This window comes from Hirundo rustica, chromosome 3, assembly GCF_015227805.2.
Source record: "Hirundo rustica isolate bHirRus1 chromosome 3, bHirRus1.pri.v3, whole genome shotgun sequence".
NCBI classification, from domain to species: domain Eukaryota; kingdom Metazoa; phylum Chordata; class Aves; order Passeriformes; family Hirundinidae; genus Hirundo; species Hirundo rustica.
The window spans coordinates 44,517,431-44,534,779 of record NC_053452.1 but is presented as its reverse complement, the minus strand read 5'-3'; the positions used below and the strand labels follow the sequence as shown (position 1 = coordinate 44,534,779).

The 17,349-nt window shown below is 36.8% G+C and overlaps 1 protein-coding gene across 6 annotated transcripts in view; it reads left to right on the top strand.

Annotated features, from left to right (window-relative positions):
- The window catches only part of SIPA1L2 (signal induced proliferation associated 1 like 2), a 126,705-nt gene that overhangs the window by 43,635 nt on the left and 65,721 nt on the right, over positions 1 to 17,349 (top strand). For all 6 annotated transcript variants that reach the window (XM_040058320.2, XM_040058319.2, XM_040058321.2 and 3 more), the window contains exon 3: positions 9,633 to 11,340. In XM_040058320.2, the coding sequence (XP_039914254.1) occupies positions 9,876 to 11,340 (1,465 nt within the window). In that variant the 5' untranslated portion in view covers positions 9,633 to 9,875. The remainder of the gene's footprint in view (positions 1 to 9,632; positions 11,341 to 17,349) is intronic.

Sequence of the window (17,349 nt, the reverse complement as noted above, 5' to 3'; positions counted from 1 at the left end):
CCTTTCATTTTATACCTACCTTTGGAATACCAGTTCCCATTGGGTCATAGAAGTCATACTGATGGTAATGTGTCAAAGCAGGAGATTTTTGGAATAAAACAGTGAGTGTTCAAGCTGTTGTGTACCCGTGGCTAAAATCCATGCACTGTCTTTGACTTTCTCATTCGTTGATGGATGTACTGAGTGTGTCTTTGCTTTAGGGAGGCTCTTTCTTTCTACTGCTAAAAATTAGATGTCTTTAAAAGCTGTATGCATTGGAGCAAGTATTTCTGGTAGAGGTAGCATTTATGTTGTAAGTGGTTTGCTGTTTGGAGGAGTTTGGTGATCTCTGGAGGTAAGCCCAATGTTTGGGCTTGTAAGGTCATACCATGGAATCCAAGTGAGTGCTTAGGTGACATCACTGATGTGAGCGTGGCAGGCTTAGTGCTCCTGCCTGAGCAGCATTTTTACTGTGAAATGCAATTATAATGGAAATATGTGAAAGAACTTTCATGTTCTGGCTAAAAATGGCTTTGTGCATTTCAGAAGCTTTCTTGAGTAGTGTCAGCATCTGAAACTTCCTTTGTGGAATAGGTGGCCTCATCTGTTTAATAGACATATTGTTTTATCTTTTCACTGAGTGGATGAAAAAGCTTTATTTTGGGCCTCACTGTACTAGACTTATGAAAAGTGGAATTGCTTAGTGATTTTTTGTGACAGATTGACTCTGAAAAGCCAAAGTTTGCAATCTTGTTCTCTCTTTCTAAACAATACCTCCTTTTGCAGTACCAGACTCATTCAACTTCAGTGCAGCTTCTGAACCTGCTCCCAAGTTTCTACTTCGGAATGTGAAGTAACAGTCAAAATGTCAGCACATCTCTACTTTCCTATCAACTTTTAACTAAAAGCCATTTCTTCAGATAGCTAAAGAGGTGCCAACTCCAGTATCCCTATTTTTTTTTTCAGAATAATCAAAAGCTATTGTATGTACTATGTGGGAACAGCCTTACATAGATATCCCAAAAGCATCTGTTTTCTGCAGAAAATACAGTGCTAGTGCATTGTCAGAAATTTATCTGAATATATATTTCAGTTAGAAATCTGTCTCCATTCATGAAGTTTTAAATTTTGAAGATTGATAATTCAGATAATGATGTCATTTAGCTACTTCAAATTTTTCAATCCCATCATTCCATCTGTAGCAATTTGTTATATATTGTAAGGACAAATATTCTTACAGTGTGACTTTTTTAAATGAAATGGACATTTCCTAATATTAAGTGGGTTTCATCTTGTGGGCTTTTTCCCTCTGGTTTTCTCTACACCTGCTCTTGGGCAATGCTTTTTCAATTGGAATTTCAATTCTGTGCACTGAGCTGGAATTAGAAGAAATAACTTCTGATGTGTCTAATTATGGGAAAAGGTAGAATATATTCTTTTCTCTGTTTTAAAAAAGTCAATATTCTTCTAAATCACTGAGTTGCTTTTTGTTTCTGCCAGTATAAGAACTGCATAAAAGACAGCATTTGTAGTACTTGTAAATGTTTATTAACAACTTGAAGGAAAAAAGTTTGTTTGTAAATGGAGCACGTGTACGTTCCTTTCTCAACATACAATCCAGATATGCTCTACACTCTGCTGCTAGTCGGTTTACAGATGCTGTATTTCTCTTTTGGTGTTATTTGGATGCACATACAATTGGTCATCCATTTCTTTGTCCTTGAATAATGCGAACGGGTTGTACGAGTCCTGTGTTTATCTTTCTGAGCTTTGCCTCTGGCAGTGACTTGGTCCATTCACTTGTTGTTTACCAAGTGGGTTATCATAGTGTTTGGCATCCCATACAGTGGGCAAAGGAATAGTCCCTGTGGATTATGAAATTTAAATGAGAATAGATACATTCATGCAGGAAGGGGCAATTCACCAGCCTTTTGACAGTTTGACTTTTGGCAATTTCTGAGCCTGTAGACAGTACTGCTTCTGCTGAGGTTTCAGATGTTGTCCAGCTTGCTTGAGAAGGCCACTTTATTTTTTGTTGCTTTTTTGGATGGGACTTGCTTCAATGCAGTGTTTCTGTATTATAACTGAGTCATCATTATAAAATGAGTCATCTTTACCCTTTCAGAATAATACATGCCTTGTCTAATGTGAACTCCCTCATTGAATCGGTTCTACTGTCTGAGGAAAAGTACATATCATGCAAACAGATTTTTGCTCTCTTCTTTCTAAGATCTTGAACTACACTGAATATATAAAGTATTATGCAAAATTTGTGTTTATCTGCTGACTGCTTTTTTTTTGTATGAATCTTGTTTATGACATACCTGTATCATTATGTGTTGAAGACTTCATTTTCAAAGGTGAAACTTGAATTAAAATTCTTCTTTACTAGTATTTTAAGGATAAAAAGGATTCCTATTTATGAGGAAATTGTAATTACTGTGAGGAGTTGGGGGAACAGGCATAACTATCTCTAAAGTCAAAGCAGGGAAATGTCTTAGTATATCAGACTGGATAATTTGATGTAAACTGCATTTTGGATGTCTTTTTAGTCTCCCAGCAGAAACCAGATTATTTAATATGCAATAAGTTGGGTTCTTATTTGTTACCCCTGCCCTTTGACATCTAGGTTCTTGAATGGAAAGAATGAAAGGAAACAAAGAGAGCTTGGATAATGTGGGATTTTTAAAAATTTTCACTGATCTCAGAATTTGAATTTGACTGACAGGCCAAATAACTTATATTTGTGGCTATTAAAGACTGTAAAAAAAAAAAAAGTATCTGTTAATCTATGAGGAGTTTGATGCATGTCCCCTCCCCTGGAGTAATAGGTGGTCAATTATGTATCTATAAAAGATATATGTATATCTTTTCAATCGTTTCCTGGAACAATTCTTTGGTCTAAGACTACCTGTTAAAATGTTTCCTTTCTATTTAATTGTTTTATGTTGTCGGCTTTACTGTATTTTAAGTTTCATAATTTCAGTTAAAAATAACTGAATTGGAAGAATGCAGATGAAATATGCTCAGTGTGTTTGTCAATGGCAGTATTGCTATTGTTTAAACTCTTCTACTTTACATGGTTCCGTCTGAATAAGATACAGTTTCAGTTCCAGTTCTGTAGTTGAGCTCTGCATAAGAGTTGTAAGAATAGGAGCATATCCAGTTGGTTCTGGAAATCAAATTATCCTTAATGCATCTCTGTCAAATCTTACATTAATGGAACAATAGAATATTGGCATTAATATTCTAAAAAAATGCAGTGCTGAAGCAGTCACAAATTTATCTAAGCATATTTTTCAGTAACAGAAGGTGATTTCTAACATAAGGTTTAAAATTAATGACAGTAAGGCTACGGTCACTAATAGCTCTGTATAAAACACTGATGTTCACTGAGAGATAACCTAGGTTGCTTGATGAAAAGCCTAAACAGTGTTTTTTAACTAAACAAAGCATGAATTGAGATAAAATGTGTAGGACCGCATATTCAGGAAAAGTAATAGCAGATAAGTGAAAGGGAAGCTGCTGGAACTTTGTGATAGGTGTTCTTTGGTATAATGAGTTACACGGAGGAAAGTGTATCTTTTGTGGCCTTTTTTTTATTATTATTATTTTTTTTTCTTTTTTTTCCCCCTCTGAATGGATACAGTATGTTTGAAAACAACTGAACTGATGCGTAGTATTGAGTTTTGTATTTAGCCTTTGGAAGGTGAGATTTATTAAGATATTTACTCTGGAAATGCCAAGATGGCAGGTGGGGGACCTTCCTTTACCATAGGATAAACAAGTCTAGCATTTTAAAGGATCTGTTTGCCATTACATCTTACACAATTATTTCTGTAGATGGTCATGAGATTTTTCTCAGCCTGTTGGTGAAGGAGAGCAGTTGTAGTTGGAGAGGTCCCTCCCTTAAAAGTAAAAAAAAACATCTTTCATTGAACACCAAACATGTGGAATTCAAAGTTCTGTTGCATCTCTTTCTCAGTATTTATGTTCATCTGCCATTTTCCTTGTTGGAGAAGGGAACTATGTTTGAAGAACAGAGTATTTTTTTATTATTATTTCTTTTTTTACCCAAAATCTTGTACCAGTCCAAAACTAGTGCAATTCCACTGTTTTGCTAAGGGAAGTGATGGTCTTATACTAACACTGAGAATCATGTAGGCTGTTGTCACTCTTAGCTATAGCTCCTTCCCTTCCTCTCTCCGTCTCCCCTTGTTTGTTTGTGGGTACATTTCTGTAACTATGTTATTTCAACAAAGGGGTTTTTTCAGTTTCTACTCTGAAATTTCACTCAGAGACTATAAATATAAAGAAATACAGCATAGCTAAGGAAGTGTGCAACAAATATTCACTACAGAGCAGCTTACCTATATTTCCATTTGTCAAATGAGGGTCTTCCCATCCTTCTTCTGCCTCTTTTCTATGTCTACATATTAATCAAGTATCTGAAATATGCATATCTGAAGTAACCATTTATACTGTAGTAGTTATAGCTTTAGTTGTAAATTTGATGTACAATAATTTGAACCATTTTTTTTTTCATGAGCTCTGCTCATAATTTGTTCATTGTATTATTTCCAATCCGTTTTCCCCAGCTGCAATCTGAAAAAGTGGCTCAATTATAGTTTAGTGTTATTCTTTAATATTCGCTGAGCCCTATGGAAAACTTAGAAAGAAATATTTTATTTAAAGACAATTATGCTTAAATATCATAGTTTTCTTAAGACATTTGCATTAAAAAAAAGGCAAAAACATGAGCTAATTTTTTTTTGTATTACTGTGTGCAGTAATTATTCTCTTGTGTGACATCATAATCAACTGTCATGTGATATGATATCACAGTTTAGTGTGATCAGAATTCTCTGACTTGTGCACACAAGTAGCATTGCTTGAAAACCAGACATAGGTGTCCCTTTGCTTCTGAAGATTGGATAGTTCTTTTAGGAACTATTAACAATATTAAGAAATCATTAAGAAATAGATGCTGTTAACTGTTATGCTAAAATGTGTAAATCTAAGAACACTTGCTAATGTAGTCTGTTTAAAAAAAAAAAAAACAAAGAACCAAAGAAGTTTGAACTTGAATTAAAAAACTTTTTTTAATTACTTTGTCATTTTTCAAAAATTATTTTTCTAGTGGCGATCTTTGTTTTGTGACAGATCTTTGTGACAGATTTGTTCAGTGAGTTATCTCTTCTAGAAGATGTAAAAATACAGGCAGGTTAGAAACCATGTTCATTTGTCCCTTGCACTCTTCTTTTTCGTTGCACTTGAAAGCATATGCAGAAATTTTCTTGCAAACTTTACATTCCCATGAGGTGGTCACTGTGTAGCTACTGCTTTGCTGTGCTGCCCAAATACATAAACACCATGGGTTTCTTTGAAGACTGGAAGCTAACTGGAGAGAGACACAGAAAATGGTGTGTAGAACCAATTGAATGCAAATTAAATGTGGTATCTTCAGCTTTTAGCATATTATTACTGTCTATATTCCTGTTTTATCAAATTGCACTTCCCATTTTTTAAGATTAGTAGAGCTTGAGAGTCATGGTGTATAGAATTATCATCTTGATAAATAGTAGAGATAAATGCTTTCATCCAAATTATGCGTTCTTTTTTAGGATGATAGTATTACATAATAATAGGGGCAGATTTCCAAAGTCTTGATCAACAAAATGATCACAGAAAGACTTCTTAAATAATTCATTTCCATCTATCAAAGCTGACATGAGGCAGCGTTACCAAACAACCTCCTTTTGACAGGATAGTCCAATAGCACAGTTCTTATTCATTGCTCCGCTACTGGCGCAGGAACATTTGTGGGCACGTATCCAGGTCCCCAGGAAACTTGGAATCGTTCCATCTTAAAGAACTGTAACTGTAGCTAACAAACCAGCTGCTGTATTGAGCTCAGAAGGAAGTCTTTGTAGCTGTGTGGAAGGAACTTAAGTTATTTGCATAACATCCAGCAGTCTTAGTGGGAAGGGTTGGCAGGAGCACAACAGCAGGGTAGGCATCCAGCTTTTCTTTTTTGACCTTATCTGTCACTGATTCCATTCTTCAGTGCTAGGGTGAGAGGAAAAGAGAGGGAAGTGAAGAACTTGACCAAAAGAGCTGTACAGGTCTGAAGAGAAGAGTACTCATGATCATATTGACATCATTCTTTATGGAAGTAATAGTTTATTAAATTCAACAACAACAAAGAATCAGTTTACAATAAATAAGTATCAACATCAGTGCAATATTTGTGAGTTGATAAATTCTTACTGTGGAGAGAGAAAATCTTTAACAATAGATAACATGGGACTGTAGTTGTCAGCCAGAACATGCTGGTGTACTGAGTTACAGGAATTTACAGAAAGGGTCAGTCAGTTTAAAAAAGGGCAGGTTTTTTTTTTGTTTGTTTGTTTGTTTTTTGTTTTTTTTTTTAATTAGGCAAATTTCAGATTAGGGAAAAAAAACTAACAATATATCTTAAATATATAGCATCAGTTCTTCAAACATTACTATTTCCAATAAAATATCAATCTGCATATGCAAACAGGCATTTCTTTAGTCTTCTGTCACACCAACGTTACACTGTAAGGAAAAAAAAATCTTAAATAAAAGTACTGTCTTTTGCAATGTACCTCTGTTAAAGTACTCAGGCCATCCTTCATCAAGTATCCTATCACCCCCACCAGAGGAAAAAAAGTCTTGCTTTCCTGTGGTCTTCAGCCTCTCTGCTGCCTTCCACAAAGCAGATGTTTCTGAGGCCGAGCAGTAAATCACATTGCGGATTTGGATTGAAATTAAGTGGGGTGGTAGTGTCCATCTATTGCTCTTTCCTTCTGCCTCCCACCACCACCACTCGTGTCCAGTTTAATTTCAAACTTCATTATGCTCTTGGTTCAATTCACAATGTACTTTTGCGCAAATGCTTTTGCTAAAAAAGGGGCTAACACAAGAGAAGAAAGAATGGAATTTTTGCAAGATAGCCTTTTTTTACCTCACTTTTCCCCCCCTATTTTCAAGAGATTAATTTTTATTTAAAAATGCATAAACTTCTATGAATGGTTTTTATGTAGGAAAGGTCAGGAAGGCTAGAAGATGTAATTCACCATAATTTCAAAGAAAATTGAATTAACCTTTAATAAGAAGTTAAATATCTTTCCCAGTATGTGAAATTAAGCTTACTATGTTCTCACTCCTCTATATTCCAGCAGAAACAGAACAGATGATTCTGGAATAGTTTAGTTTTCCTTCAGAGTTTTTATTTAGCAAAGGTTTTTTTACACTCCTGTGATTCTATGAAGAACAGTCTATGAGATTATTAAAAAGCTGTCAGCTGTTCATGTTAATTCACAAAGAACTTTCTTCTGTTTCAACTTTGCAGTATTACTTGTGCTCCAAAAATGTTGAACATATTGACATACCTGAAAGTAGTCCTGTAAAGAAGTCTTTGGGTTATTGGTGAAGGAGAAGCTGGACATGACCCAGCAATGTGTGCTTGCAGCTCAGAAAGCCAAACGTGTCCTGGGCTGTGTCCAAAGCAGCGTGGGCAGCAGGGCCAGGGAGGGGTCCTGCCCCTCTGCTCTGTTCTCATGAGACCCCAGCTGCAGTCCTGCATCCAGCTCTGAGGTCTCAGTGCAGGAAGGACATCAGCATGTTGGAGTGAGTCCTGGGGAGGTCGTGAAGATGAGTGGAACATCTCCTGTGAGGAAAGGCAGAGAGAGTTGGGATTGTTCAGCCTGGAGAAGAGATGGCTCTGAGGAAAGCTAATTCTGGCCTTCCAGTACCTAGAAGGGGCCTACAAGAGAGCTGGAAAGGGACTTTCTTCAGGGCATGTAGTGACTGGATGAGGATTAGCTGTCTTACACTGAAAGAGATTAGATATTAAGAAGAAATTCTTCATTATGAGGGTGGTGAGGCACTGGAACAGGTTGTCCAGGGCAGCTGTGGATCCTCCAACCCTGGAAGTGTACAAGGCCTGGTTGGATGGGGCTCTGAGCAGCCTGGTCTAGTGGAAGGTGCCTCTGCTCATGCCAGGGGAGTTGGAACTAGATGATCTCTAAGTTCCCTTGCAACCCAAAACATTCTATGATTCTTTGACCAATATTTTTCTTTTTGTGTAGTGTTTTCATAAGTCAGTGTATAAAAATCCTACTTGTCACTTTTCAAGTGCTATTTCTCTGAATATGTCAGTTATTTAAATAATCTTTTGGACTTCTGTGAGGAACCCGTTTAATTGTCTTGTTTGGCCATCAATAAATTTGTATGGAGTTGAGAGTAAGCTGCAGAGATACATTGTTACTGAATTTGTCAGCAATGTCTACTACCGGTCCCATCGAAACCATAGCCGCTATGAGAGTGCTGAAGTCTAACTTGTGTTTGTTACCTCACTATGGCAGAAGTCTTCTAAAGTTTGCTGCATCAAACACAATTTCTGTTGATTTCTGACAAGCAGGAAAAAATAAAGTGTCACTTTTTAATTGATATTGTCCCCTTGGCCCTAATCTCATCCTTCCTCCCTGTCCTCCAAGGAATTTTTATCACATTAAATCTATGGGAAAAACCACTCATCTTCTGAACTCCTCTTACTATCTCATCTCTTCATTGAAATCAAGGGAGAATTCATATTCCAAGTTAATTTCATCTGACTTCTTTTTAGTCTCTGGTAAATGCATACTGTCCTTTTTTGCAGCATCTTAAAAGATTATTATATTTGCATTTTTGTTCAAGGAATAAAGGAGTACACAGCATTCTGTCTTGTCTCTTGTTTTAATGTTCTTTTATGCAATGGATTAATGGATGGACTCTGCCTGCAAATGAATCTTCACAGCATGAGTCATGGTCATTGTCAAGACTATTGAAGAGTACTTTTATATCCTAACAGTTCCTATTTAGTAATCAAATCGAGGCTTATCAACAGAGCTACTAACTTTTTGTATTTACAGAAGAAAACAGATATGTTCTTTATCACAGTAACTGAGTTAACAGTCTGGGTTTCCAACCAGAGGAATATAACAGAAACAACTGTAACTGTCTTACACAGCTAAATAATGGTTTACACTCCGAAGAAAGGAATGCAAGTAATCCCCCCTTTGGGAAGAGGGAAGGGGAAGGAAATGAAATACATTAATGCACTGTATTAATCATAGTGACACAATTGTTTATCTTTAAAATGTTATTTTAAATGGGGCAAAACACATCTCTCTGTATAAGGTCCTATCTGCTCCATATATTTAACTTACATTTTCTGATAGTCTTGCCCCAACACTCCTGTGTGCATTAACCATTTTCAGGAAATCTTGGGAAAAAAGTGTCTTAGGTGTTTGTAAACAAACCCCAGTGATTAGAGGGAGAGTAGGCATCTAAGTCGCTGTCAGCATTGCAGGGCATGCAGAGAGAATTGTCTGTGGCTATTCTGCTCGTGCATGTACTGGGGAGCTCATGACATGCATCCTGTGGAATCACATGAAAAAGTGGAATTATTACATTTGCTGAGTTTTAAGAAGTCTGAGGATAGAAAATGATACAAAGCAAGTCACTTTAGGTCCATCCAGTTTCATGGGGTGTTACGTATGTACGATCAACAGTGGAAACTTACTGTTACTGAGTATAAACATTTTAACACTTTTTTTTTTTTTTTTTCCCCTCATTATGAACAGATTTAAGAAATTTGTCTGGATTAATACTGAACTGAATGCATCTGAACTGAAGGAAATGTTTTGAGATTGCTCTCCTGACAGAAATTGAACAAAAATGGTACACTGAGGTCCCTGCCTGCGCCTGTGGGAAGACTGTAACAAGTGTTTTTATATTGCAGTTTATTGGCCCATAAAAGAGGATGTAATAACAAATGTAACAGTAAATTTATGCAATAGTAGTGGTTCCCCTCCCACTGACTGGACATGAGTGATCAAAGGTCTTTGCAAGAAGATAAGCACAAGGTTAGCAGAACTTCCTCCAAGTTCAGGGAGTCTTCGAGAAGCATGCAATCCGATGATTATTTTGCCAGAAAACTTAAAGCCTTGAACGGTAGCATGGGTCCTCCTGTTTCTTCAAATGCCTCTAGCAAAGCTGAAAATAATCAAACAAATGGTACACCAGCCGTGCCTAAAATGGGTGTTCGAGCGAGGGTATCTGAATGGCCTCCTAAAAAGGATTGCTCTAAGGAACTGAGTAAAGCTGCTTGGGAAAACAGACCTCCAGCCAGTTATGAAGGTGTTGGCTCAGTACTTCCAAATGGACAAAATGACCAAAGTGATGAACAGCAAGAAGAGCTAGAACTGGAATTTACAGAGGGAAAATATTCAATTGGAGATCTTTTTGTTCATTCACCTCAAAGGGGACTTCATCCCATAAGACAAAGAAGCAACAGTGATGTGACAATAAGCGATATTGATGCTGAAGATGTGTTAGACCAAAATGCTGTTAATCCAAATACTGGAGCAGCTCTTCACAGAGAATATGGCAGTACTTCTTCAATTGATAGACAAGGCTTGTCTGGAGAAAACTTGTTTGCAATGCTGAGAGGATATAGAGTGGAAAATTTTGAACATAAAACCCTTGCTCCTTTTGGATTTTCTGAGTTTTTCCACTGTGATCCTACGGTTTCTCCAAGTCTACATGCTGCTGCACAGATTTCCAGGGGAGAATTTGTCAGGATTTCTGGGTTGGATTATATGGATAGTGCTCTACTTATTGGTCGAGACAGGGAGAAATCTTTCAAGAGGAGACTTAAATCTGAAGCAGTAGAAACATCTCTGTTCAGAAAATTACGAACTGTTAAAAGTGAGCACGAAACTTTTAAGTTTTCATCAGACCTGGATGATAGACTTGACAGAAATGTTCGTTCTTGGAACTGTCAGAAATGTTTTGCACATTATGATGTTCAGAGCGTTCTGTTTAACATAAATGAAGCAATGGCTACCAGAGTAAATGTAGGAAAAAGGAAAAATATCACCACTGGGGCTTCAGCTGCGTCACAAACTCAGATGCCAGCAGGCCAGACTGGAAACTGTGAATCTCCTTTGGGAAGCAAAGAGGACCTCAATTCAAAAGAGAATTTAGATGCTGATGAGGGAGATGGGAAAAGCAATGATTTAGTATTGAGTTGCCCTTACTTCAGGAATGAAACTGGTGGGGAAGGAGATAGGCGGATTGCACTTTCTAGGGCAAATTCAGCATCTTTTTCTTCAGGTGAAAGTTGTTCTTTTGAGTCCTCTCTGAGTTCCCATTGCACAAATGCTGGTGTTTCAGTACTGGAAGTACCAAGAGAAAACCAGTCCATTCACAGAGAGAAAGTGAAGCGTTACATCATAGAACACATTGATCTTGGAGCATATTATTACCGCAAGTTCTTCTATGGAAAAGGTAATTTTTTCTAATGCAGCTGGTCTGATGAATCCATGCGTTAGATTTAAGTTGTTTAGTAAAGATTATTTTTTGTTTTCTTTCTTCTCTGTAGAGAGACCTAGGTATTCCAGGGAATCCTGAAACTATTTTTTGAAATTAAGCCTGTTATTTTCCCTCTCTCAGGTCAATGCAGTGGGTTCTGTATGGTTATGCAATACCTGTGTGAGTTCATTAAATGATTTCATGAAAGGTCATATAAAATAGCATGTAAGCTAACTTCTCCAACCCAAACTTTCTTAATCAGCAGGAGGAAAAGGTGTCATTTATATCCAGTAAGTGCATTGGAAATACCAATACTCAGAGTGGAAATATTTCCTAAAAGGTGACTCCGAAAGAGAAAGTTTTGTTATGAGGCTTCTGACTCCTAAATTAAATTGTCTTCAAGTGTGTCTTGAGGCCTTTCTCATTGTATGCACATGTAAATATTCCTTAAATGGAGAGGTTCTGATGTTACTGAGTTTTTTCAGCTTAAAGAAGGATGTCTTATGCCTTTCTCCTAGCCTTATACCCCTTTCTTTTAGGATGCGTTCAGTCTGTACATGCCAGGATACTCTTGTCAGCAGAGTAATTATCTTGGCTTTAATCATAATTCAGATAAACTGTTTCCACTTTGTAATCAACTTTGATAGTACTGGCTTGTGGAATGTGGATGAAATCTCTGGTTTTGTGGGAAAACCCCCAAATACCTGTCTCTGTCCTATCTGTATTATGAATTACAGCTAGATCTTCATGCTTTTATTAAAAGAAAATAGAAAGTCTGGTTCTGTTTTTAAAAACTGTTGCAGACCAACTCTTCTTGTTCTTCTTGAAATCATACTTCCTCTGCTTTCTAACTAGGTTCAAACATCAGGAAATAAGCACAGTACTGGTTATTCCTTCCTCCTATAACACTTTAAAAGGGACTCCAAAGAGTATCCAGTACAGTGCTGGTCACAATACAATAAACAACTGAGAACATATTAGTTGTCAAAAAACTATTTAAAAGGTAAGGAAGAGAAGAATCTGGATCTGTGATGGAGGAGGAAGAAAAAGTCCACAGCTAAGATGGGGCAGTAGGTTCACAGGTTCAAAATGGATTTCAAACTAGACAGGTTGTAAATTATAAAGAAAGTGTTGAGGGAGTCAGAGTATGAGAGAATGAAGGAAAACTTTTAAGGAAAGGGTGGAACATTTTTTGAGAGGCAGAGAGAAGCAAAGATTGGCATTCACAAAAATGAAAGGAAGACTGTTGGTAGACAAAGGTGGTGGCAGGATGGGCAGGGGGAAGGGGGAGACAAGAATTAAGCCAGATGAAGGAGGACTTGTTTGTGAAGTGCTTTTATCTTGGACGAGTTACAAGTGCCGAGGTGCAGAACACTTGTGTGAAGAAGAATCTTGTTGGAGAAATTATGAAAAGAAAATGCAGATGTGTACTCAAAGCCACTTTAAATACTATATTATAAACAAACCTAATGACCTTTCTGGAAAATTGATGTGAATGTAATTAGTTTTTATTAACTTCTGTTCTGAAATAATATCAGAGTTTCTCAGAGTTTTATCCCACTTAGTATAACACTAGGAAACTTGAATTGTTATTAATTGTTCTCTAGGTAGAGTTCTTCAAAAGTAAATACAGTGTGATTCATTTAATATCCAGTAATAAATTTTTACCTTCTCACCTTTACAATGGCATGTAAGGCATGGCCTGTTGTGCATTATCTTTTTATAGAGCTGTAACAGAAGCTACATGAGAGAAATCTGTGTTGAATGGCTTTTATGATGCAGCAAGTCAGGACAAACAAGCTGATGAAACTAAAATCTTAATTTTTAATGTCTACTGTCTTAAGGGATCAATTGCCACATTAATTCCAATTGAATACAGTTCTCATCTAAGCAAAACTTACTGTGGATAGAGGAAATAATCCAGACGTTTTGCATTGGGCACGAAGATGTCTTGCTGCTGGCCTTTACTTCCATATTGAAAAGAGAAATTGACATTTATGTTCATACTGGCTCTATGTCATGCTCTTCTGTGACAGTGAGCTCTCCTAGCTGAATTTTAGATTTAGTTGTGCAGTTTAATTTTACCAAAATCATTGTGGAAGGATGAAGTAAAAATTTAGCAAAGAATAATTACTTGGATGTACTATCACTGAACTCTGTTGCCTTTAAGAAAATATCTATGGAAAAGAAATCACTTTTTGAACATTTGATTTTGTTCACAGTTTTATAATTGGCACTTGTCAGCATACCAGTTTAATTTCTGTTTTAAGATGCATGGAAGAAACACCCTGGCATGTGTAGCACTAATTATTCAATTGCCTTTCAAGAAGTAGGAGATTTGGGATTCAGTGTTTTCTGAAATGAGTTGTAGTTTTATACTGCATATTTATAAGCTTTGTAACTATTGTTAAAATCAAATCCAATGCAACTGATATAAAATATGTTGTGTTTATTGAATATATCTTCTCAGTTTTCAGTTGAGAATTGTAAAAGCTAGAACATATTATTTTGTCTCATTGTTTTATCATTGATTTGTCCATTTCTTCTTGTGCAATTATCCTCAGAATTCCTCAAGTCTTGTTTATTATTACCATGCTTTTTATTTGACGGATGCTTGCAACCTTTTAATGTCCCTGTCTCTATCTTCTGATATGGGACTGAAAAAATGTCCTAAAAGAAATGTACAGGCTATTGGTATTAACTCAGGATTTTACCATTAGGACTTTTGTGTTGGAAGAAAAATTGACAACTATTCCTCAAAATGAAAAAGTAAAAAAATTACAAATATTTTAGCATCTCTCTAGATTTTAGCTGGAAAATAGCATTTATTTTCTTCTTTTCTCCTCAGCTGGTTCTTTTAAACCAACATAAACACATTTAAATGAGCTTAATGAGTTTGTACTTTTTGAAATTTACAAAAAGAAGATGCCTTGAATTAAAAATATTTCCCCCAAATCCCAGAATATCAGTAGCTGTACTATTCAATTTACTTTAGCTTCATTGCTTTTCTTTTCTGAAACTGGATTATCTATTTTATTTTTAATGCATATAGTGTGTTTGGGTTTGTGACTTTCATGTCGTACAAGAAGTTAGTAGGTATCTGCACACACTTGCATTTTTCTGCTCAGTGATGCTACAGCCAAGAAATCTTTTGTAATGCCCTTTTCTAGATTTACATCAAAGTGGAAGGCTCTAGACTTCTAACTGAGGAGTTTACCATATGTCAAAGCCTGAATTATGCAGCTGTGGGGATGTTTTATGCTATTGGAAGTGCTGGGCCTCTGAACTTTTCACTCTCTCCCTCCCTCTCTCTGTCTTCTCTGTGAAGACCTGTTCTGTTTGATAAAATTGCCCATTTAGACTCAAAGTTCTAATTTAACATTGGGAAGTCCATAAGGTACATTATTTATCCATGCAGGCAGAATTCTCAGACTGGGGAAGGAATGTAGTTGGAGAGCATGAGCAGATAATTTAACACCTGTGCCTCTTTGATTCCAGGTGTTCCTTCCAAAAAAGTTGTAATGTGCTGATGCTCATTTTCCTTCCACTGGGAGATGGATTGGAACCACCTATATGCTTCATAGATAGGTTTCCAGTAGTCTTTCAAAAATCAAATTCAAACTTGATTTGAAAAATAAGACTGTTGTTAATGTAGAGATGACTTCACTCTTTTGTATTGATTCTGAGGGTATGGATAACTTCTTATTGAAAGACATTTTGCAAAAATCTTCTTTACACATTTCTATAAATGTTACTTTAAAAATAGTGTCAAACTAGCTCAAAAATGCTAACAAAATGTTTGCTTTTCTTTTTTTCTTTAAGGAGAAATTAGTCAATTATTTGTCATTTAAAATATAGGATTATAGCATAAATTGGATTGGAAGACATTTCTGCAGGTCATCCAGTCTAATTCCCTTTTTAAAGTTCCCTTAAATGTAGGTTCTGAATAGGTTGTTCAAAACCTGTTTCCATTTAGCCGTCCCTTTAGTTTTTTTACAGTATCTAAGGGTGGAGATTTCACAATCTGTCTTGGAAACCTGTTTGTGTTGGATTCCCGCCACTCAGAGTTTGCATGTTGTGATGGTTGCATCTTGCTCTTTCACTTTGTACCTTCGAGAAGTCTGTTTCTCCTTTCTCTAAAACCTGCCATCAGCTCATGGGATCCAGCAGTTATTTCCTACATTACTCTGCTCTTCTCCAGCTGCAGAAGCCCATTTCTTTTAGCCTTTCCTCATCTGTTACATTCTCCAGCCCTCTAATTTTCTTCATAGTTGTCTGCTGGCCTTGCCTCACGACATCCAAAACCAGACACTGCTTCTCATGTGGCCTCAAAAGTGCCAAACAGAAAGGCAGGATCTTCTCCTGAGTGGCTGCAATGCTCTTGCCCAGGGTGTGGTTGCCTTCCATCTCTGCTGGGAGGTTCTGCTGGCTGCTGGGCAGCCTGTGCTCACAGGGTCTCCAGTCCTTTCCATGGAGAAGCTCTTGAGGCAGCGGGTCCCCTGACAACAAGCTTGTTGTATGGGCTTGCTCTGTTCTGTGTGCAGGTCTATGTTTGTCTTGGCTTTTTTCGTCAATTTTCTTGGATTGTTGAAATGAGAGTTTGTTTTAAAGTGTCAGGTTGAAAACTTCAAGTGGTTTAAGAGTTGCTTCGCATGCAGCTTAGCTCAGCAGTAGCTGCCTCCAGGGGAAGAGGAGAGTGGGAGGTGAAACAGCTGTAGGACTTTACTTACATGGCTTTGCCCTTGACTGCTTTTGTTAAAACTGCAAGGATTAGGCATTTCCATGTCTGCCCTGTGCACATATTCCTCGTTTGTTAAAAGCCTGCCAGTTATTCCCCTTCATCTGTTGCACCCATCTGCAGTCCTAACCTCCAATACATGAATATTCTTTTAGAGCTTGGTCATAGACAAAAACTTTTTGAGGATGAGCTCCATTCCATCATTTAGGTAATCTAAAACTCTATTAAACAATAATACTGTCAAATTCTGATAAACATTTTAGTAACTGGCCACTAATTCTAATTTGTGTTACTGATCACAGTCCTTCAAGGTCAGCTGTCCAGATGGCTTCCATCCACCTTGTAATTTTAATATCCAAACCATGTCTTTTCAGTCTAGCTACACAGATATACTGTGGGAGACTGTGTGAAAAGCATTGCTGAAGTAAAAGTGGGTGTCATTCATTGCTCCTTCCTCATCCATAAAGCCAGTCACATCACTGCAGAAAACAACTGGATTGGTCATGCATGATTTGCATTTTTTAAATCTATGCAGGCTGTTACCAAGTATCTTTTTGTCCTTCATGTGTCTGGAAATGTCTTCCTTGAGAATTTGTTCATTAATCTCCCTGGGAACTAAGATTTATCATGACTGTTCTGTAACTTCCCAGACCCTCTTTCCCTCTTTTAAAGGTGACTGTAACTGCTCACTGTGACCTTTCAAAGGTGGTAAGGAGAAGCCTCAACACAGGTGGTGTTTGGTTGCATTGATTTGAGCATGTCTGTTCTCCTTAAATGCTCTCTAGTGTGACCTTTCTCTTCAGCTGGTACTGCTTTACTCTCTCAGACTGGACCAGTTGCCTCAAGGATGAATTTAGCTATTCATCTAACACTGAAGAGTTACTAGACACAGTTTTCCCTTGTTGAGACCAAGTTGCTGCTTTGAATGTAAAGTTGTAAATATGAATTTGTTTGAAGACTCTTAGCTTTTATTCAAGATTATATGTAGATACAGTTTCTTCAAACTAGTTTCCTGTAGGATAAAGCAAAAAGATTAATTTTGTAGTAAAAAAGTGAAAAAAAAAATTCATAGTTGCAGCAGTTGCAGTAATTTATGAGTGACCATTTTGCTCATCAAAATTAGCATTTGTGATTTTTGTACTTACTATACTGTTCAGAAGAACACCAGCTAGTATATTCACAGAACTCATTATTCAATTAAAAATAATCTTTTTTTTCTTGCTGCAGAGTTGTTTTTTTTTTTTTGA